Source organism: Poecilia reticulata, chromosome 16 (assembly GCF_904066995.2).
Source record: "Poecilia reticulata chromosome 16, P_reticulata-male-v2, whole genome shotgun sequence".
Taxonomy (NCBI): Eukaryota; Metazoa; Chordata; class Actinopteri; order Cyprinodontiformes; family Poeciliidae; genus Poecilia; species Poecilia reticulata.
The window spans coordinates 13277487-13299058 of record NC_088845.1 but is presented as its reverse complement, the minus strand read 5'-3'; the positions used below and the strand labels follow the sequence as shown (position 1 = coordinate 13299058).

At 38.3% G+C, this 21572-nt stretch overlaps 2 protein-coding genes across 12 annotated transcripts; one reads left to right on the top strand and one right to left on the bottom strand.

Annotated features, from left to right (window-relative positions):
* Positions 1-350: 350 nt before the first annotated feature.
* On the top strand, positions 351-4974 carry cdca3 (cell division cycle associated 3). Of its 8 annotated transcripts, none has more exons than XR_535733.2 (7): positions 351-489; positions 1118-1268; positions 2652-2772; positions 2856-3665; positions 3746-3813; positions 4192-4272; positions 4622-4974. XR_535733.2 is itself a non-coding variant. In XM_081616732.1 (7 exons), exons 3-7 carry the CDS (start codon positions 1137-1139, stop codon positions 4712-4714), a joined length of 1164 nt encoding a protein of 387 aa, XP_081472858.1. In that variant the 5' UTR covers positions 356-489; positions 811-868; positions 1118-1136; the 3' UTR covers positions 4715-4974. The 8 variants fall into 8 exon arrangements, 6 of the variants coding, with proteins under 6 accessions (XP_008429618.1, XP_008429614.1, XP_081472858.1 ...); XR_535732.2 differs by having other exon boundaries at positions 4189-4272; XM_081616732.1 differs by lacking the exon at positions 4192-4272 and adding an exon at positions 811-868 and having other exon boundaries at positions 356-489; positions 1118-1208.
* A 2980-nt stretch (positions 4975-7954) lies between these two features.
* gnb3a (guanine nucleotide binding protein (G protein), beta polypeptide 3a) lies at positions 7955-21534 on the bottom strand. Of its 4 annotated transcripts, XM_008431389.2 has the most exons (10): positions 20913-21534; positions 17278-17426; positions 15146-15250; positions 14081-14226; positions 13475-13538; positions 11946-12108; positions 10965-11031; positions 10688-10889; positions 10394-10610; positions 7955-8998 (listed from the first exon to the last, which is right to left on the bottom strand). In XM_008431389.2, the coding sequence occupies exons 3-10, from the start codon at positions 15200-15202 to the stop codon at positions 8892-8894; spliced, it is 1023 nt and encodes a 340-aa protein (XP_008429611.1). In that variant the 5' UTR covers positions 15203-15250; positions 17278-17426; positions 20913-21534; the 3' UTR covers positions 7955-8891. The 4 variants fall into 4 exon arrangements, with proteins under 4 accessions (XP_008429611.1, XP_008429613.1, XP_008429612.1 ...); XM_008431391.3 differs by lacking the exons at positions 17278-17426; positions 20913-21534 and adding an exon at positions 15939-16032; XM_008431390.3 differs by lacking the exons at positions 17278-17426; positions 20913-21534 and adding an exon at positions 15338-15840.
* Between the last annotated feature and the right edge of the window lie 38 nt (positions 21535-21572).

Genomic DNA, 21572 nt, shown 5'->3' with positions numbered 1-21572 from the left:
ATAACTAATGTTCACATATAAATTTATCTTTTAGATAGATGGCAATAAAATAAAATGTGTAATTTTCTAAATTAAACTTTAATATCACTACGTTTTTAGTTATTTTAACTGACCTGTTTTGCAAAGTACACCACGTGTTTTTCTTCTATATCTTTTCTTCCAAAACGGAATGAGTTCAAATAATGCAAATGGGTGTTATTCTCAAAGATTTCAAACGAGTATCTTTGGCGCAGGCTGTTTAGCTCAACGTTCAAAAACGTCGTTACGCATAGACCACGCCCATTTCAAACATGGCTTGCTTTAAGCCAATCGGACGTGAGGCGGCAAAGCGGAAGCGTGCACTTATTGGTTCGTTTAAAAGAATGAGGCACGCAACCCCGCCATTTAAATCTTTTAAAAACTCGTGTTTTCCTGCTTATCGGAAGGTGAAGTTGGAAGTGAAAGGATCTGAAGTTGTGTGGCGCAGCGATTGGCTTTGTCTCGTCCAAGGTAAAGAAACACTTTGTAAACTTAAACTTTATGCATTTTTCTTGGCTTTATTATTAAAACTGATGACTCTTTAGATAATTGGCGTCTCATTGACTGAACTGCATCGTTTTTGCCTTACTTTCTAATCTTAAACACTTAATTGCTTAAATGTATCAGCCTTTTTGTGTGTTTTTAATATCTATTACTATTACACACGGGTTTTATGCAGGCTTGAACAGTTTGTAATCTCTCTTTGTGTATTTTGGGAAATGAACCCTGTCAATTTACTACATAATTATTTCACTTAACATTGTTTTTTTTTTTTTGTTTTTTTTTTTACAGATTTGCTGCTGCTTGCATTAGTCCTTAGTCCTGTCTTTTGCCCAATCAATAATTGCAAGTACGCTGCAGATATTTGCACTTAAATGTTAATTTTAGAACAGTGGCTGTATAGAATCCCCTGTAAACAAAAGAAAAGGTAAATTAGCTTTTAAACTGTTTTTTTTTTTTTAATTGTTATATTATTATATAGAAACGTGTTGACTTAAGGTCACTTTGCAGGGTTCATGTCGGTGCTTTCTTAATCAGTCGCATATTTTTTTGTGTTCTTTTTAACGTTAAGTTTGCTTTTTGTCCACCTGTGATTCAGGTAACCTTTAATAGGCATTATGGGAACAAGTGAGAGCAAGATGGCTGTGTCTGCAGACGCAAAACCACAACCAGCCATCAAGAAGACACATGTGAGCCATCTGATAGATCCACGCTCTCCCTCTGCTGGGATTGATCGAACACCCATTCAAGTTGGTTCAAATGCGCACTTGAATACATTCTATTGAGACAGACCAACACAAAGCAGTGCATGCATTTTTCAGCTCCTGTAATCCCAGTTTAAATACAGCTTCTCTTTGAAGGCCTCTGAGGTTTGTTAGTGAACCATCTTTATATTGCAACCTTAAAGCATTGTTCAGTCTGAGAAGATGGTGTGTTACATCTGCAAATCTACCAAGACATGGTTAAGCTAAATAACATAACTGGGCATGCAGAACTTTTAATCAGAGAAGCAAACCAATGTCTTATGGTAACGCTACAAGGATCCATTGCTCAGGTTCAAGAGTCGGTGATATCTTCTGGTTGTGCACTCCATGAATCTGCCCTTCATAGAAGAGTGGAAAAAAGAAAACTATAAGGTGTCATGTTTGCTAAAAGACTACAAAATGCTTGAGACTGGGGGCTTTCAACAGGACAAAACCAATGAAATGGTTTAGCTCACACTAACACTCCAGTCCCGAGTCTGTTGTTGTGCAACTTGTAGTTGTGCATGTTCCCCAACACACTTGAGTTGAATTGGCTCATTAGCATTTCTCTGTGAAAGGTAATCTGGTCTCCTGATTCAGGTGAAGTGGCTGCATGATATTAGAAAATTTTGTAACGGCTATATTGGTAGAAATATTTGCCTCTTTTCTCTTCCTCTCATCTCTTGTTCTCACTCTGTGCCCTTCAGCATTTTAGGCATTTGCTGCTGTGAGACTCTGTCCACCTGGCTAAATATTACATTGGCATAAAAAAATAAGGGATCATAACCCTCGGAATAGATTGGCCAACAATAACTGCTCTACAAACAGTCCTTTGTGATGTGAATATTGCACACACTGTGATGTTGCAATTATAATATTGCGCAGCCTTACCAGGGAGGAATATTAAAGGAATGGAGTTTATATTAGAGGTGGATGATATGGACTTAAAGTTTTATCATAATATTTTGTGGTACAATAAGTAACAATGAGAACTATTGGTCACTTTTTTTTTTTTTTTTTTTTAGGAAGCGGCACTTATAACGCCACAGACACAAATACTACTCTTGAAAACATTCCCATTTGTAATTGCTTCACTAAACTGCAAACAGTAACTGTATCAAATGTATTTTTGTATTTCTTTGAACAAACGGTGGACAAACTGGTAAAACTATCAATCCTGAGGTGGTTTTTTTTTTTTTTTATATTAACTGAAATTTATTGTGACAACAAATCAAAGTTAAGACTTTTATGATAAATGATACAATAAATGCCTCCACTCGTAGTTTATTATACATTAGAACTTCTGGTTGTAAAGTAACTAAATGTGGACAAGGTCAAGAGGTGTGAATACTTCTGGTAAGCGCTGGCTAAGTTTACTTCGCCTCTTAGGTTTGTGGAAAGGAGTCGACCTCTGCTGCAGCTGTGAAAAGTGAGTGTCCCCTGGCTGTAAACGATCCCCGCTCGCCTACCTTTGGTATCACCCGCACCCCTGTGAGGGAAATCATGAGAGGTAAATATTTTGTAAGTAACTTCCTGCTGGGTTTTACTGGGCCTCAGCGGTCTGACTTGAACTTCTGCTTTTTCTTCCCCCAGCGACCGTCGGATCCTTCACCCGCCGCCTGGGCATGCTCTTCCACAACGAGGCTGAAGGCAAAGTCCCTGAAGGTCCTCAGAAACGCCACAGTGATCCAGTTGATGAGGTCCATGAGGACGAGGAGCTGGCCTCCACAGAGCCGCTCCTCAGTCCACGCAGAGCAACTGACTTTGGCTCTGTAGCTGAACATGCAAACTTCTTGGCTGCCCCCGATCAAGCTTCTCAGGTGTTCGTTGGCAACTCGAGTCCCTTTGAGCTTCTCTGGGATCCTCAGGTGGCGATGGAGATCGAAACGGAAGCGAATATTAGCCTGGAGGAGGCAGAAGAAGCGAGGGAGACCCCGTTGCACAAGAGGCTGAGCATGAGCCTGATGACATGTCATGAGGGGGCAACTTCTTCTCAGGTGTTTGAGATTCACCATGAAAGTCGTGCTTTCTCAGAACCTAATGTGGAAAAGGACCAAGTTGTGGACGGCGTGGATCATGCGTACGCCCGTCCCTCTGTCACAGTCCAGCCAAAGCAAACAGAGGAAACCAAATCTTCTCTGCCTCCCTCAGAGCAACCAGATACCCCCAGTCCAGAGCAGGTGTCTATGTGCACAGGTATCCGCTGCCCCACCTTTGACATGAAGAGCCCCAGTCAGCTGGAGTTCAAGCCGCAGTGGTTGGGGAAAGGTTTTGGTGCCACTGGGCTGAGATCCAGAGGAGTTCAGGGGAACAAAGGAAGCTCCTCTCCTCTTGCTGTCCGTGTGGCAGTAAAGAGCATCGGCAACGAAAACAAGGGGCAGTCTGGAAAGCTGAAGCAAAAAGGTGTGTAAAGAGGAAGGATTAGTGTGAAGACTTTTGTCTCTTTTTATAGATTTGTAAGTTTTTGGGCGTTTCTCCTCCAGGTACTGAGGGCCGCTCTCCCCTTCAGATCCTTAAGGAGACCAACTCTCCCCGTGACCAACGTTCTCAGGTACAAACGGGCATTTATTACACCAATGCCATCGTCTCTTAAAGGGGACCCATTATTATGCTTCCTTGAACATATGGATATATGTTCACTACTTTTTTTTTTTTTTTTTCCCCCACAAATTATATTTGGATGATATTTCAGTCTGGTCAGTTCTTCCTATTCTGAGCTCCTTTTAGAACGAGCTTTTTATGGCCTCCTGTCACTTTAAATCCAAATGAGCTGCTGCTGGCCACGCCCCCCCCCCCCCCAACTCAACATTTACATGCACAAGTCAAAATGGCTGCAAACAATGTGCAGTTATATATCTGTTTTTTAACATTATACAAACATCTTTTCTGAATGGTAAGTCAACAACAAAACACTTGTCTTTTCCAGCAGCCATTGTACAGCGGTAAAACCAGGTGACCTAACACGCTGGAACTCAACTTGGGTTGCTAGGTAACGGGTCGGGGTTGCTAGGTGAGGGGCAGTGCCTGCTGATTTGTCACAATACATTTTGAAGGTTTTTTTTTTAAACTGCTTTTTCCAAACACCAAAAAATCTTAACTTACTGCATTTACTGCCACAAAAATGTCTGGGTGTTTTTAGTTTTGTTTGGAAGCACTTGGGTTTATATATATATATATATATATATATATTATTTTTTTTTTTTTTAGAAGCAGTAGAGACTCAAATGGAAGTACAAAAATGTGAATTTTATTTAATGTGAGCCCTCTAAGCCCATGTTGACTTATTGCAGAAGGATTTCTGATTGTGTAATTCAATAAAACAAATCATTGCAGTGACTTTCTCTGTTTTCACTGTGCAGATGAAGCTGAAGGTGTCCAATCAGTCTAAGCAGAGACTTGGACAGATGGACCGCAGGGTGCTGGCAGTGTCTCTGGACAAGGAGAACCACTGAAGGGAGATACTCAGAATATGTCCTTCCTAAAATTTTAAAAATGTGCTTTTATGTGTATATCTTCTGTTAGCTTATATTTGAAGTATGTAAATATTGTGTCTGCTACATGCTGCAGTTTTCTACTTTACTTGGTCCCTTTTCCTTAATTTTGCTTGTCCTTTTATATGTGAGATTTTGTTCACTTCTTTTGTTGGACCTTTTTAAAGCATTTGTGTAATTTAAATTTGTCAACAGAATAAAAGTTAAACACTAAAAGATCAGCTCATGTCTAGCTGCCTTTTCATTTTCTGGCACTTTTAGGAAAGTGCATCTTTACCTTTGTCTACTCTTACTGCCACACATGCAGAAGATTTGTAAAAATCATAAAAACTAATTGTAGCACAAATTCACACCTGCTGTTAATTGTGAAACTTTTTGTTGTTTAGACAGTGGGAGGCCATTTAGTTCTCTAATATGTTTCAAAATGCTGAATCATACAGAACTGGCCAGTTCCTATTTTGATTTTCATCTCGCATCAGTTTTCTTTTGAATTGTAAAGCATTAAGTCTGCATACAGATCTATACAATATCAATTTCCTGTTGAAAGATGCAGTGCTGACCTGTTTTCACTTTAGGGTCCACTAGAATGTGTGTTTTTTTTTTTAATTGGGTATTTTTAAAAGGTTAATGCCACAAACTCCAGTGTTCCCAGAGTCTAAGCCAGTGTTTCTCAACCTTTTTTGGGCCAGCGCCCCTCTAGCCTTTATCCAGGTCTCTCACTGCCCCCCACCAAAGAATTTGCAGACTACTTTGCACTGACCATTATTTTATCATTAATATTACTATCACTATTGTAGATGTTTTGATTTTTATGCTTGTTTCTGTATTTATCAAAAATTATTTCCCAGAGAACAAAGTCATGGGAATAGAAATTTTCACAGGTGTCTACGAAAAATGCAATGAACATTCAAGTTAAAATCGGTATACCTTGCAGCAGCCAATCAGTGGAAAAAAATATTTTGTGCCATTTTCTAGTTAAATCTTGCACAAAATGACCAGATTAAAGATGTACTGCAATGCCAGTTTAAACTTTGAGCTATTTGCAAAACGACTGAGCTCTGCAACATTAAAACATGGATAGAACTGTAACTACATTAATAATAGCTCTTCTTCTCTTCAGTGTTTCTGTCGGTTTCTGGTGGTGCAGCTCTGTGCTGCCTTCAGGAGAATGGCACATCAGAGCATCATCCATAAAACTTCACCCACATGGCATTTATTGTGCAAACCAGAGTTTTCAGTGGAAAAACAAAAGTTCCAGGTCCTTTTAATGCCATACAAATATGGGACGGAAACGTGGATTATATCTTTATATAGACCTGACTATTCATTTATATATTAATAGTTTTACTGGACAGAAATCACGAAGAACAAATCTGGTTCTTAATCAAATCCTAATGAGTGAAATTGAAAGTGTCATGGAGTCATCAGCCTCATGACATTAACACGGACATGAAAAATAATATTGAAATAAATATATCAAATCTAATTAAAAACAAATAAGTGATGTTATTTACTGTTATGGTCTGTAAAATATATTTATTCTCAGTACTAGATGTGGTCTCAAACCCATGGCACTTCAATATTATTTTACCTTTTATGTGGAAATAGTGTGTTTATTCTCTCTGTATTAATTATTGCTCGAAAGGTCTTGCCATACCAGTTTATTCCTCTGTATTTACTTTAGTTTCTTAGCTTATTCTTGCATTTTGTTCTTCATTCATTTCCATTTAGTTTCATTTGATTAGTATTATCCTCTCTTGGTTTATTGCTATGTCCACTTTAGTTTCTTTCCAGTTGCTAGATGTATTTTATCATTTATTGACGCTCACCATCAGTAATCTCATCACCTGCTGCGCCGCCTAATCATCATGTGTTTCACATCATGTGTTGATTTTTTTTTTTCACTGTTCAGCGTCGGATTCTCTGTTTTTATGCCATAATTCACATCTAGTTCGTCGCTCCGTTTTATGTCCCGCTTCTCCTGTTTCAGAGTTTTGCGCAATGTGAACGTCTTTTTTTTTAACTCCCTAAGGTGCAGGGCGGTCGGGAAGCGTATCGATGGGGAAAAGGCAGACTGACATAAACCTTTTAAAACAACGGAAACAATTTCTGCATTCTGATTATTGAAATTTAAAAGTGTTGTGTTGTTCTATCACCCCCGTTTCATACCGGACCACTTACAGCACCGGTGTTAACGCTATAAAATGAACGCTTTCTATCGTGGTATCACCCATGGAGGGATTTCATGATTTCTTTATTTAAATTGGTTCATTTTTCAGAGGGATACACAGTGAGGGTATCGTGAGTTTAGCTACCAGTAGCAGGAGAACGTAGCTGCACCAAGAAGCTAACAGAAGCTAACAAACACTGAATAGAAGAGCTGCCATCGATACCGTTGCAGCCAAGCATGATTTAATGTTACACAATACAGTTTTACCAAGTTGCTCAAAGTCTAAACTGGCATTGTTGTGCATTTATGGTGTAAAGTTTACCTTCGACCAAACGCCCCTCGAAGGCATCCCAGCGTCCCCCTTTTTGTAAAAATGTCTGCCAGCGCCCCCTGGGGGGAGGTACCACCCACGTTGAGAACCGCTAGTCTAAGCGAATAAACTCATCTGTGCCGCCACAAAATCCTCCATAGTGGACATGAAGTGCTTCATGTACTCATCCTTGGTTTTACATTGGACCCACCTTGAGTGTTTGCCTTTATGTATGATTACATTTTCACAGATTAAACAGTACTTTTCCAACCTGCTGGAGTTCCATTGGGTTGCTAGGTGATGGGCAGAACTCGGCTGGGGTTGCTAGGTAACAGGCTGGGGTTGCACTTAAGTATCCTTTTTAGTTAGTTTTTCATTCTTCAGTATATTTTTTTCAGATGACTACACTCTAATACAGATATATAAAAGAGGTACTCTTAAGTATATGTATATTTTTTTGTGCTGACTATCCACTTTTGCTGTCAGGATAGTTGGTTTCCCTCAATTGCCCTTAGGTGTGAGTGTGTTTCTGTGTTGCCTTGATGGACTAGCAATGTGTGCTCTGCCTCCTGACCAATGACTGCTGGAGATGAGCACTAGTGCAACCCTCCAAGGACAAGCAGGTACAGACAATAAATAGATAAAACTGATCTTGTATTCTCACTTACACTTCAGATGATCAAAGTAGTAAACATTATGAGAGTCAGAAATTAAGACTATGTACAATTGTTTAGCAGAATCCCAAATTTATTAATTTACATTGCAGTGTAGATCAAGTTTTGAAAAAAAATGTAGTTGAAATTTTACTTTGACGTTCATCTAAATGTATAGTCAGTATTCAGAGCCTACCTGCTATAAAGATAAATGTATATGCAGATATATAAATATTCAGTTACTGCTTTGATATAGTTTTGACTTGAGAAAAGGGTTACCAAGTAACCATTTTACTAATCCATCTGTCATTTTGAGTTTTTACCTATTTACTGAGGGGATAAAGCCAAAAACGATCCCAAATCCTGCTAAATATTGTCCATCAGTCACATACAAAACAAACACAAATGCAGACATTTGCAAACTATTGACTCAAGTTTAAATAAAATTAGAAAATAAAAAGAAAGTTTAAGTACTTGGGGAACCTACCGAAGCTAAAACAAATGATTGTAAATCATGTTATTAGGTGTAACCTATGTTCTGATATAAAACAGCATATAAAGTGGAGCTTCTGTGACTCTACACAGGCTGTAACTTGACATGTTTTTAGTTCTGACTCATCCAGTGTGCTACCATTTCCAGATTACCAAACTGTTCGCATTTGGTAATCTTAATGTTGCTCCAAAAATTATGCATCCGCCATCTGTTTCATCTGAATTACAGATTAACTAATGAGAAATTTGACTAAGACGCCCACTCTTTTGTTCTACCCTAATTTCCGCCAGAACATGAGAAGAAAGGTGAGAGCGCAGTGTGACTGGGAGAAGAGGAAACCCTCGCATTACACTCCTCTTCTCCAACATTAGAAATGACTTGGCACAGATAAAATACCCTCTTCTCACTGTACGTGTCTCCTCCTGCCTCCATTGATCTCTCCTTGTTTTAAATCTTCACGTTTCCAAGAATAAATGAACCACTTTCTTTCTGCTTGTAGCAGAGGGACAGCCTCAGTTCCATATCTTGAGGAAACTGTCCCAGGATCCCGTGCAGCAGGCCATGCCGTCTGCAGACACGCCAATGCAGCTCACTCTGTTGTCGTGACCGGCCAGCACGCCTGAAGAACAGCAGAAATCAAAGAAGGTGACTATTTCAGAAGTAAAACCACTATATAGGATACATAAATAACAATATAAATATAAGTCTTATTTACGCATTTGAAACCAGATATTTACATGCACTGCATAAAATAACACTATCCAACATTAGATCAGACAACCTTTTCCTGTTTTATGTCATTCAAATGACTAAACTTATTTAACTTATTTCTTTTTGCTTATATTCACTAAAATCTGGTCAGTTTTCCAATAGTTTTAAGTAGTCCAATGGTCTGTAAACTCCTGATAGGTCAATCAAACCGTAATAGGAAACTGTTTTGGATTAGGGCTAGGCAATAAATCAATAACTATATATATTGTGTTAGAATTGTGATCAATATCAATAAATATTTAGATAATCCAGAACTGCACAGCATTCTGGGAGATGTAGGCAGAGGAAAGACTTTAGCTTGTAAACCTCTCAAGACTAGCAAAGTAAAGTGAGTGGAATCAACTCACTAACTCGCTCTTTGGTTACCTAGCAACTCACTCACTCGATTGTTACCTAGCAACAACCTGTTGAGTAACTTGCGCAGCAGCAGTTATAGGTTACACCATTGTGCCTCACAACTGCTTGAAAATAAACAACGGCGTGGAGACAAAAACTGGATAAAACAGGAAAGGTCACAGCACAAGTTTGGCAGTATTTCAGATATTTAAAACAAAAAACTAATCAATACTATTGATATAGACTGATATGAAACTCTGATATGGTGAGAAGTCTTTCAGCCAAATCGCCCAGCCCCATTTAGAATCTATTTTGTCAAACACACACAATGGGATTCTTTAGCCATCATAATATCTGTGAAGGATACGATTCTGTGTCCCAGAGACGAACATGTTTAGACTGAAATTTATTCTCAACTCCACAACAAAAGACTGAGATAGTTTACTTATCCAATAACACTTAGCAAAGAAGAGAACAACATAAAAACCAGGTTACAGTTTGAAAATGCACTTGGGTGTCTATGGTGGTATGTCCAATTGTTTGTTAAGGCAAAGTTGGAAGTTTTGGCCATAATGCCCACCATTTTTATTTCTTTATTTTTAGTAAAAAGGACATTCACAATAACATCATGTGGTGGGGATATTTTGCTGCTGGAGGGACTGGTGCACTTCACAAAACAGATGGCATGATGAGTAAAGAACATTATGTGGAAATACTGAAGCAACAGCGTCAAACATCAGGCAGAAAGTTAAAGACCAATTGGACAAGGAGCCAAATAATACAAGCAAATTCAATTCCAAGGACAACAAAGTGCTGGGTTGGCTCCCCTCACTGTCCTCTGCAGGGCGCACGTTTCTTCCCTTGTCCGGTGTAATCTATAATTGATCAGGTTTCCAGGTGTACGTACCCACTCTCTCAGCCTTCAGCATGTCCCAGATGTTCACATTGAAGTCGTCGTAGCCAGCCAGGATCAGCCGGCCGGACAGGGACGGGGCCAGGGAGGTGACGCCGCACATGATGCCGGAGTCCTGGTAGGTGATGAGCTCCTGGTCAGCCCGCAGGTCAAACAGTTTACAGGTGGCATCGTCTGATCCTGTTATCACTGCGTTACCATTGGGAAAAAACTGGAAAGAATGACAAATTATTACAAATGGAGGGTTTTAGAGGTAAAACATCTTGAAAACGTCTTCCTCACGCGTACCCCAATGGCATTGACATCACTCTCATGGCCTCCGAAGGTCTGTCTGCAGGTGCCCTCCCTGATGTCCCACAGCTTCGCTGTAAAGTCACACGCTCCTGAGATGAAAAACTTAAAGTCTGGCGCTACGCCCAGGGACATGCAGTCTCCTTGGTGTCCAGCATAAACCGTCTTCTGGGTCCCTGTCTCAATGTCCCAGAGTATGCTGAAATGAAACGAGCCTTTATTTTGTGCCCTAAACACTAAGATGGCGGTCCATTCAGCTGTGATCTGTTCTTACCAGGTGCAGTCGCCTGAGCTGGTGATGATCTCAGTGTCGCTGATGAAGCGGCAGCAGGAAAGATAACCTGGGAAAACAGAGGAGTTTAAAAACTAGAGATGAAACGATCCACTTTTTTATTTTCCAATACCAATTCAAATATCTGGGGTTTAGTACCAGCCGATGCCGCTCCGATACAGAAAAGCAGAGCTGAACTGACTTAAAACTTTTCTTTGTTTAAAACACAGTCTGAATAATACATTTCTTTGATAACTCTGCACAATACAACACACTCAAATACACCTAGTAGCTTCACTCGCTTGATCAAACATGTAAACACAACTTTAGCAATTATAAGTCAGTGTAAAACAATGTATAATGAAACTGAGAAAAACAACAGGATGACTGTCTTGTTCAAACATGCAAAACACAAACAGCAACAAACCTTTCAAAATGTGCAATTAGGGATTTTAAATATAGTTTAAATAAATTATAAAGTACGAAGGCGCTCAGAGAACAGAGTATAGAACTAGACTGAATAGATGTGCCCTTATGTATTGGTCACAGTAACCGCCTTTTCATTACAAATGTGCAAAAATCTTTGTCTATATTCTGCTAATGTAAAAATTGAAAAACAAATTTGCAGTTGCGGTGTTTCCATTAAATAAGAAACGCAATTAAAATCACGTGTAAAAAAGTTTGTTCACGCGATAAGTCATTAAAAAATCATGCTGCGCCATCATCGTCGATCTACTTCCTGTCATCTTCTTCTTCGCAGTTTGCGCCACTGGAAACATCCGGTTGTTGATCATGTGACTCGTAATACAAAAAAAATATTCCCATTGCAGTTTTCAGAAATACCTCTCTGTCTTATACAGCCAAAAAAACTACCTCATCCGACCGCAAAAGCTTCTCTAGCGAAAATTTTTTATTTATTTATTTATTTCTAAATTGGCTATTTTATTTTCGTCATTTGAGTTTGCTCAATTACACACGTCCTACCTGTGTGTGCGGCCAGCTCTCGCATCACCTTGACGTTCCCATCCTTCCCCTTCAGGTTGTAGATGGAGCACATGTTGTCCAGACCGCCGCAGGCCACCAGGTTTCCTGAAGGCGCGTAGGCACACGTCATCACCCAGGACGACTTCAGCGGGATGGCGTTCACCTGGGGACACACACGCAGGACACGTCCAGCTGTCTTAAAACCTGAAAAACTGCTGTTTTACACATCTGAAAGCTAAGGTAAGGTTTTGAATTTAATTAGGATAAATTTGAACAACACTAAAGAGGTAAATAATAGATTTAAGACCTTTACATACACTTTATTCTAAAACTTCAATAGAGTTTAACAAGATTAAATATACTTTTAACAGATTTTTTAAGATAAAATTTTACTAATCCAAAAACTGTCTACTTTTTATTGTTCAACCAGAACTAGTTGAGATATAATGCTATTAATTCATTACCTATCAAAATAGTTTTATTTAGTTTTAGCAAGATGTGTCTTTTGAATAAAAAAATCTCTCCAAAACAGAAATATGTGAAGAGTGCCAAGTTGTAAAAAATAACTTATGAAATAATTATTTAAATTTACTATTAATTTATTAAACCTGGATATAAGGACACCAATAATTTATTAAATGTAGAATTATTTATACATGCCTCAATTAAAGGTATTGATTTTGTTTTATAAACTAGCTATAATTATTTAATGATTTAATAAATAATTTTATGTATCTTTGCTGAAGCACATCATGAATTAATTTAAACCGTCAACTTCACCAATCAAACTCAGTGGGCGGGGCTGAGGGAGACCCTGCGTCTGATTGGCTGCTTCAAAACAACCTTTTCAAAGAAATAATTAACTATATCCAATTTTTAAAATTAAATAATGCACATCATTAATTCTATATTTAATACATAGTTTTTGTATTTATTTTCAGTTTAAAATAAATAGTGGCTCATCTAAACAATTCATAAGTTAGCTATTGTTTTATTTGACACTCTTCACTCTCCGTAGATATGAGGTAAATATTCCTATTCAATAACGCATTTAGAATAAGACATAAAATATAATGGATAACATTAAAGGCCCAAAAAGAGGAGGTGTAAGTTTGGTTGAACTGATCTCTGACATGACCAGTTTATTTTATGATGACTTGACAGAAAACAAATGAGGTTGTGAAAAAGTTATCAGTGGTGATGACTCTGCAGAAAATGTATTCAACATAAAATTCTACCTATTGCTTTAATTTAGTTTTTACAAACACTAGATAACAATAACCAGGAGTTTTATTATGATAAAATGATGATGAGTGCAGAACAGGCATTCAAAAAAAAAGACAAAATCATCAATAAATAAAAGGTTGTAACTCATTCAAATGTTTGTGCAGTGAATTTTGTGAAATGTTGTGTAAATAAAACTGCCTGGCTCTTTGCCCTGCGTTGTAACTTCTGGTATTCAGGCATCAGTGGAAAGACAAACCCAAGGCTTCCATCGTTACAGGTGACACTGTTTGTTTCTGACCCACCTTGTTGGTTGTGACGCTGTCCCACACGATGAGTTTTCCATCCTGTGAGGCGCTGACGCACAGCCTGCGGCACACAGGAATAAAAACACAAAAATCACACCAAACTCTGCAAAAACACAAAAACCATAACAAGTAGTCTAGTCTAGTTCCTAGTGCAAACATCGTAGTTCACTTGAAATAAGACAAATCTAAATTAGAAGTAATAATAGTATTGATGAAAAAAGTTCTAGTTCCACTGGCAGATTATTGTTATAAGTGAATTTATCTGCCAGTGGAACTGGAACTTTTTCATCAATATTAAGGAATTTACCTAAAACAAGCTCCTATATCTTGCTGAAAAGTTACTTTTAAGTTTGTTTTTCTTATTTCAAGTGAACTAAGAAATTTGAATTAGAAACTAGACAAAAAAAAAACTTTGGAAAGATTTTGTGGTTTGCTCTAAATCCTCCAAAAATAATTTGATGCTCTAAATGCTCCAAAAATAATTTGATGCTCCAAAAATAATTTGCCCAAGCTGTTTGAGTTATTATCCTTCTCGTTTCTAACAGAGATCGATTCTGTCGCAGGTAAACCAGGTGAACTCGTGTGCAGGTTGCATGTATTTACTTGGAGTCGGTGGACCAGTGCATGGCGTAGATCTTGGCCAGGTGACCCCGTAGCGTCTTCCTGGTCTTCATCTGGATGCGGCCCACCACGGTGATCCCCGCTGCCGCCTCCTGCAGCGTGGTGTCCTGCACCGCCTTACGGGCCGCCTGCGGAGCGCACACACCCAAAACACGCATTTCACAGAGAAAATGCACAAAATTCAAGTTTTTAAATGTGATTACGTCACCACAAGTCTTCATCAGCACAGGGGAAAATGTGGTCGCATGTTTTACAGGTAAAATAAATATATGTAACATTAAAATGTAAAAATTAACAAATTTTTCCCACGTTTTTGATTTTTTTAATCATAAATTATAATTTTTACATGTGAAATGCACATTTTCAAAGTTATTACATGATCTAACGTAACATGTTCTACATACATGTGAAATAGATGCACAAAATATTAGATTTGATGGTTGATCCCATCTGCTTCACATGTGACTTCCACACAGAAACGTTTGCACATGTGCAAAGTTTTACCATGCGTTTCATTTGTTTGAAACGACTGATGTGAAACATGAGCGGAAAAAGTTTAAATGTTGAATATTTGACCACGTGTGCTTCACATGTTACATAATTTTTCACATTAGAAAAACATTTTTTGAAAAAAATTAAAGACTTTACCCTCAGTTAAAGTCTTTAATTAATTTCAGCATGTGAAAACATGGAATAAAACAATTCAAATGTGGACATTTGCTTCAACATGTTGCTACCTAATATAATTTCTGGAAGTGACATGAATAAGTTATTTCACATGTTAATTTGATACACCTGAAAAATCCATCAAATTCTTTCTATTTTTTTAAATGACACATAAGGCTGTTGATATCCACATCAAAATGTTGTTTTAACAGTGAGTTTTGTTTTAACATGTGAAAAGTGTTTCCACATGTGTTTTTCTCCTATCGATTCACAGAATAAGATGGATTTATTTCGTAAGAATGATGGTTTACCCTCTGAATCACCATAAAATACAATAAACATAGATTTTTCCTGATTTTTGACAGGGAAGGAGCTACTTACAGTGATCTGATCTTTGAGGCTTTCTGCCTCCTTTCTCAGCTGCTCCATTTCACCCATGGTGATGATTACCAGCAAATGTCACCAGTGGAAACAGAAAAAGACGTCCTAAAATAAAAACCATGAAAAACACATAATAAAAGTCAGGCAATTAAAAATAAACCCTTAAACAAACCCTACCACCTGTGCCTTCACCTCATGTTGGAATCGAACCCGCGCCTACCTGAGCTCGCTAACCTGCCTTACACCCGACTCCAAGTAAGTGCTGCTTTGCAAGTCAAACAAACCCTCGTCTGCTTTGCAAACTTTCATAAATACGCAGGAACTCGCAGAGAAACCCGCGAGGCACACCTTCAGGAGAACGCCAGCGCACACACACACGCAGAAACCAGAGAAAGGTCAAACCAGGAGGCAAACATGACTTTAACGACTCCGTTTGTTCTTCCAGAAGATGCAACACATCCTCACCCTGAATGTACACAGAAAACCAGAATGTCCTGTCGCCGTGCCAGATGTGCATCGGCTCCTCCTGAAACAACGCGCGGTTTGTGCTGAGCTCTCACTTAGTGCTGATGGCTTTTGAATTCTGGTAATGTGGTGATTAAAAAGGGCAGAAAATCAATCGCCTAATGGCCGAACTCACACGGTGTGACAAATGCAATCAGCAGACAGGTGAAGAAGCAATCACAGTTTTAAAAATAGAGCATTTCACAGCAAAAAAAATGTGATAAGTTGACATAGCAAATTACTTTTCTTATGAATGAGTAATCAGGATATCTGTTCCTCTTTGTCTTACCTGAAAAACAATCGTATGTGTGCTATCCTATGTGTGCAGGCTGCAATCTCTCAGTGGCTCTTCTCACTATTTGAATGAGTGTCCTTGTCATAACACATGACCAAGAGGATTTGCCTTTAATTTGTTTAAAGTAAAAAAAGGAGGGGAAGAGAGTGAAGGTGGTATTAACTTTAAATGAAAGAGATCTGATTTATTTTTTAAAAAAACCCGTCTGAATTAAAACCTGGCAGCTTCTTTCAGCTGCTGATGATCCTGAAAGTGAAAACTGGGGAAGATTTTATAAGTATTTTTATTTTATTGTTATTTGTTGTTTCTGAACGTGAGTTTGCCTTTTTGCTGTCCCGTTCCTGGAACTCTGTCATTGTTCCCATGTGATTAAATGGCTGCTGGATGGAGAAGTGCATTAAGGCAGGGAGGGAGGGCGAGAGGTGAGACAGAAGAGCCAGTTTAGTTTTTTTTTTTTTTTTTTTAAATCCAACAGGGCTGAGATTTTAAGGGAAGCCTTTTGAATCAAATCTGCTCTCATCCGATTATTGACTGCTCTTTACATCTGGATGAGAGACGGAGAAAGGGATGGGCAGAGGATAGCGGGATGAGACGGGCAGATGGAGGAGAGGGAGTCGGAGCTTTTTTGTTGCATTTCTGAAAATTACATCCATTGATCAAGTTTTAAATCAAGTTGAAAAACGACCTTTAGACCTTTAAAAATACGTGAGGTTCCACGTATTTTTCAGTATAAATCTGAATGTGTGCACACAACCAGTTTAATTCTGCTTTTTAAGGAATCCCACAGGAGAGGGGAGTTGCTTTTACTGAGATTATCCCTCCATATAATACCCCCATAATATTCGCCTCAAATCTCTTTGTTTTATCTGCCACAAAAGACTAGCAAATAAATATGTTGACTGAGTTTGCTGCAATATGAGGTTGTCATCAGCGTGAAGGGGAATATTTAAATAAAAACGGTTCATTCATCTCCATATGCTGGAGTTTTACATTTGAAAGCTTTTATACTTAAAAGTTAAAGAAGCTACATAATTTATAAAAGATCTGATAAATGTGATTTTATTTGAATTTATTTTGACATTTACACAAAATAAGTATTGATCTGCAGAAAAACAAGATTAACAAACAAAATAAAATAAAAAAGGAGGTAATCAAACCAGCATAATCAAATGGTGTCACAACAAAAACAATGAAACAATTTGACATGTGTGGTTTAGGGTTTATGTACGTTTTCCTTCACTAAATGTGATTTTATCCTTTCGGTGAACTTTTTTCTGAGCCTGGTCACTGAAACCTGAAAGTCTGAAGTGAAGCAGATGAGCGTCCAACTCACCAATCGACTGTCTGGATCCTCAGCAGCTCTTCCTCCAGCGATCAGATCGCTTCAGGTTGTTGTCATAAGTTCAGCACGCTTCCTCCTCCGCTCAGTCACTCGGTGTCGTCGCACACGCAGCGCGATGCTTCTCGCTCGGACCGCCGCTCCTATGAGGAACAGATGAGGATTGCAGGGATGAAGGCAGATCAGCGATGAGGGGATAAAACCCGATGGACAGAGAAGAGGGGCAGGGCGGGGGGGGGGGGGGGGGGGGGGGGGGGGGGGGGGGGAGCAGAGGGAAACCAAACAAGGTGTAAAACGTGGATGTGGGGGGTCACAGGGCCTGAGCAGGGGTGAATCTGAACACAGAGATGGAAACCATACTGGGGAGGGAAGGAGCCTGGATGTCAGACCTGGGAACATGGCTATTTATGGTGGTCAGAGCCGCAGTTTGTGTTCTGTAAACCTGAACTGAAGCTAATATTAGAAAGTTGGTGGATGGAGACGAAGATCAGCAGAGCAGAGACCAGACTGGAAGGAGTAATGTGGGAAACTACTGACAGGCCTGTGGCAATAAATCAATTAATCACATGATAAATTAAAACAAGATCAATGATTCCTATTTACATTATTTGTCTTTTTTCTCTTTTCTCTCTTTCTACTAAAAACTGGATGATAAAAGCCTTCAGTCTGGTGCTTTGGACTCAGTTTCGTTTACAGAGACTTCATAATAGGGATGCACCAATTTATCAATTGATATCAATTTGTTTACTTAATTTTGGGAGATCGGTTTTCGGCCGATACTTACATGTAAAGCTGATCTTATCCACCTCCGCAAAGGTCTAAAAATCAACCTCTGTCTTCTTCTGCTCTCCCGTTAAAAAGGTTTGTCTGACAGACCGGCTCACCAGGTGGTTTAAATGTCTGAACGTTTACAGTTAATAACAGTCGCTCCACTGGCACCAAATCTGCAATTTTCTTGCTGTACAAAAAAATTGGTACCGGCCAAATTCTGAATCAGCAGGTCAGGTTTTTTTTTTTTTAAATCGGTAATCGGACAGAAAACTGCAATCGGTGCAGCCCTACTTCAAATTTCATTTAATTTGTTGTTTCTGTTGTTTCTGTTTTTTTATTGGATATTTAAAACATCTTGCATTATTACACAATAACCATAATATCACTTAAAAATGATCACAAAACAACAATATTATTGATTGTTGCAATACTTATCGTCCAGCAAAACGTGTTACTGTGACAGGATGAATTCCTGCAGCATGAAAATAAAAAGTTTACCTGGTTTTTTTTTTTATTACTGTGCAAACAGAACAACTAAGCAAACAAACCCAGTCAGTGTAAATTAACGCTTCCTTTAGCTGCCAGCCAAAACAAAATGTTTCGTGGGTCAGAGCAGCAGCAGGTTCTGATATGAGCAACATGGCTCTTGACCCAGGGCGACATTTTGCCAGGGGGCGGCAGAACTGCTTGAAAAGAAAATTATCTGAAAGTTATATTGCTAAAATAACAGTCTGAGTAATTTTTTGCCAAAAGTGATTTTTTTTCTTTTCCTAAAAAACTTTTGGAAAGAAATTAGTCGTGACTCCGGCCATTATTTTAGGAAGGTGACATGTTGCTAATCGTTCTGCTATTTCCAAAGTACTTAAAAAAAAAAGAAGTCTGCTGCCAATTAATGGCCTTTTTGGAAAGACAAAATAGTTCAGAGATATTTCTGTCTGATTTTAAATATTTACACAGCATCAAATCAGCTTTTTAAAATGTTCTTAATGGCATATTTTCAGTGCCCAAAGAAAGATTTGTCTGCTTTGATTTAAAATTTGTATTTTCTGCTCGTTCATTAAAACAAGGCGCTCTCATGAAACCTGACAAAATTCATCAGAGAGGTTTCTCTTCACAGCTGCTGCACGTTACCTAACCACCTAAATCACCTGTAGTCGTTATGAAACAGCTGAGCTTGGATCTGGTTTGTGAAACGGCAGATTCAGTCAACGACTTAACTCTCTGACAGCAGAAACCAAATATTCTCCAGCAAGTTTGAGCAGAAAGACTTTAAATCAGCTGCCGCAGTTCCCAAAAACCCTCTCAGTAATTTGTCTGAGCTGCTCCTTATGGAAACCCTGCTGTTTCTCATTAAAGCTGCAATTTGGGACTTTTACAAAAATATTTGTTAAAACTGTCACCATAATATTGGAAAAATCAGCAAAAAGACTGATTTCTTCCAACTATTCTTTGAGCTACTAATGTTGGAAGTTTGTTCCAGATTAGAAGAGCATAGGAGGCGAATTCTGCTTCTCCATATCTGCATCTCCAGAACCAGAAGTCCTGACTGGTCTGGAGGGTTGAGACAACAATAAGAAATATTTTGGTTCTGATTTTCAGGCCAACCTGTGAAGACAAACTGAAGAAAAGAAGCATTGAGCTCCTTTAAATCAAGGCTACGAACCTGCCCGTTTACAGCTGCTTTCGACTCATAATCACTGGAACATTGATCATCACATTCAACATGTATTGATCATTTTGATGATGGCACTTTCCAAAATGTAACGTTTGTCACTGGTTTCTCAATTTTTTGACTGTATGATGTTTTATTATATTACTTTTTATTTTTGTGTTTTCATGATGTAGAGCTGAAATGTGCCATACAAATAAACTTTATTGAGAACTGGAGCCAGTTATAAATTAAACTAAACCGGGTTTACTCGAGAACTTGTTTTTTTTCATTATTCTAGATAAAACACAAGATTTTCCTCTGTACTCCACATTTATCCAGCGATAGAAGGTATTTATATAACTGACTGTTCTAAAGCTCAGGCTGCAGCACCTGTGTGAATTAGACAAGCCAAGCTTATTTGTATAGCACATTTCAACAACAAGGCAGTTCAGAGTGCTTTACATAATGAAAATATAGAACAAACAAAACATACGTTCAGTGGCATAATAAAGGAAGGAAATAAAAAGCTGGAAGATAAATGATGCTCCGGCTAATATTAACTGAAGGTAATGTTAGCATCACTTTAGCGTTGCTAAACGGTTAATACAGGCGTTTGTATTATATTTAAATCTATTTTAAATTTAAACTTCTACCGCTATGAAGTTACCAAAGAAAACCAGAAATCACAATATCTACAGCCTGTGTTCAGTTTTTTAAATCTGTCATGTCTTATTTGCTTTTTCACGGAGAATGTTTGGGTTGGCTTATATTATATTAATAAACCTAAAATGTAATAAATTTAAAGCAGTAACTTTTGTATGAATTTGTGGTTTCCAAAACAATTTGCACATAAATATAACAACCGATGAAGCTTCGTGAGACAAAAACTGACCGGAAATCTTCACTAAATGATGCAAATGCTAAAGTGCTGCCTACATTAAAATAAAATAAAATAAAATGTCCCTACTGTAGGTTAAATGGGTCAAATATGAACGTATTATTTCCAGTCAAGGATTGAAACCAGTGCCAAAAAAAAAAAAAAAAAAACCCACAGCATGAACTCTTTGTTTGCATGTTTGGTCCATATATCTAAATCTGGAGCAGAATAAACCTGTAATGTGTGTTAATGTGTTTGCCGCCCACTTTGAGGTTTATACTACGATGCAGAGAGGATAAATTAAGCTGCGGGGGTTTTAAAAGTGTTGACCTGTGCTCCGTCGAGTGCAGTGACGACAGCGGCGCTGACCCGGGATTTGGAACGAGCGTAGTTTGGGAGAGACAGGCTGCGGGACACCAAACCCAGAAATGCAAAAAGGGGATTTGTTAGCAGACACAGAAACACAGAGACACAGAGAGCGAGTAGCAAATCATGAATGTAGGAGTAACAGTAGTAAGAATAAATCAGATGAATATTTACCTTTCATTAGGAGGTTTTCAAAATAAAGCCGTGGAATCTGAATGCGTTTTGAATTAAAAATGATGTCTCTGCAACTTTGAATAGTTTTCCTGAAGAAACGCAGCATGATGCTGCCACTGTCATGTTCCACCATGAGGACAGTGCGTCACAGATAGAAAGGAAATATTTAAATTAAAAGTAGCTGCCTGCTTTTCCAGTTATTTTTTTGTAAATCAGTGAGTGATAAGATTTAGTAAAGATACAGAACTACTATTGTACATCAATGAAAAATCATCCTCTTCAGTCAGAGGCTTCTTCAAATTCGCTGTAATACAGACTGCTACAGGAGATCTTTCCTGCCATTTCCACCTGTAATAACTAATTGAATGAATTAAATTAACATGAGTTAAAACATTTAATTTCCCTTTGGGATCAATAAAGTATTTTTGAATGTGAGTCGTGACAATAAAT

Coding starts and splice junctions, on each gene's coding strand:
- cdca3 (XM_008431392.2), top strand. CDS start 1,137: ATGGGAACAAGTGAGAGCAAGATGGCTGTGTCTGCAGACGCAAAACCA. Junction 1,269..2,651: donor TTGATCGAACACCCATTCAA/GTTGGTTCAAAT, acceptor TTCGCCTCTTAG/GTTTGTGGAAAGGAGTCGAC. Junction 3,814..4,621: donor CCCGTGACCAACGTTCTCAG/GTACAAACGGGC, acceptor TTCACTGTGCAG/ATGAAGCTGAAGGTGTCCAA.
- gnb3a (XM_008431389.2), bottom strand. CDS start 15,202: ATGGGTGAAATGGAGCAGCTGAGAAAGGAGGCAGAAAGCCTCAAAGAT. Junction 13,539..14,080: donor CACTGGTCCACCGACTCCAA/GTAAATACATGC, acceptor TGTGTGCCGCAG/GCTGTGCGTCAGCGCCTCAC. Junction 10,611..10,687: donor GTGATGTCAATGCCATTGGG/GTACGCGTGAGG, acceptor CATTCTTTCCAG/TTTTTTCCCAATGGTAACGC.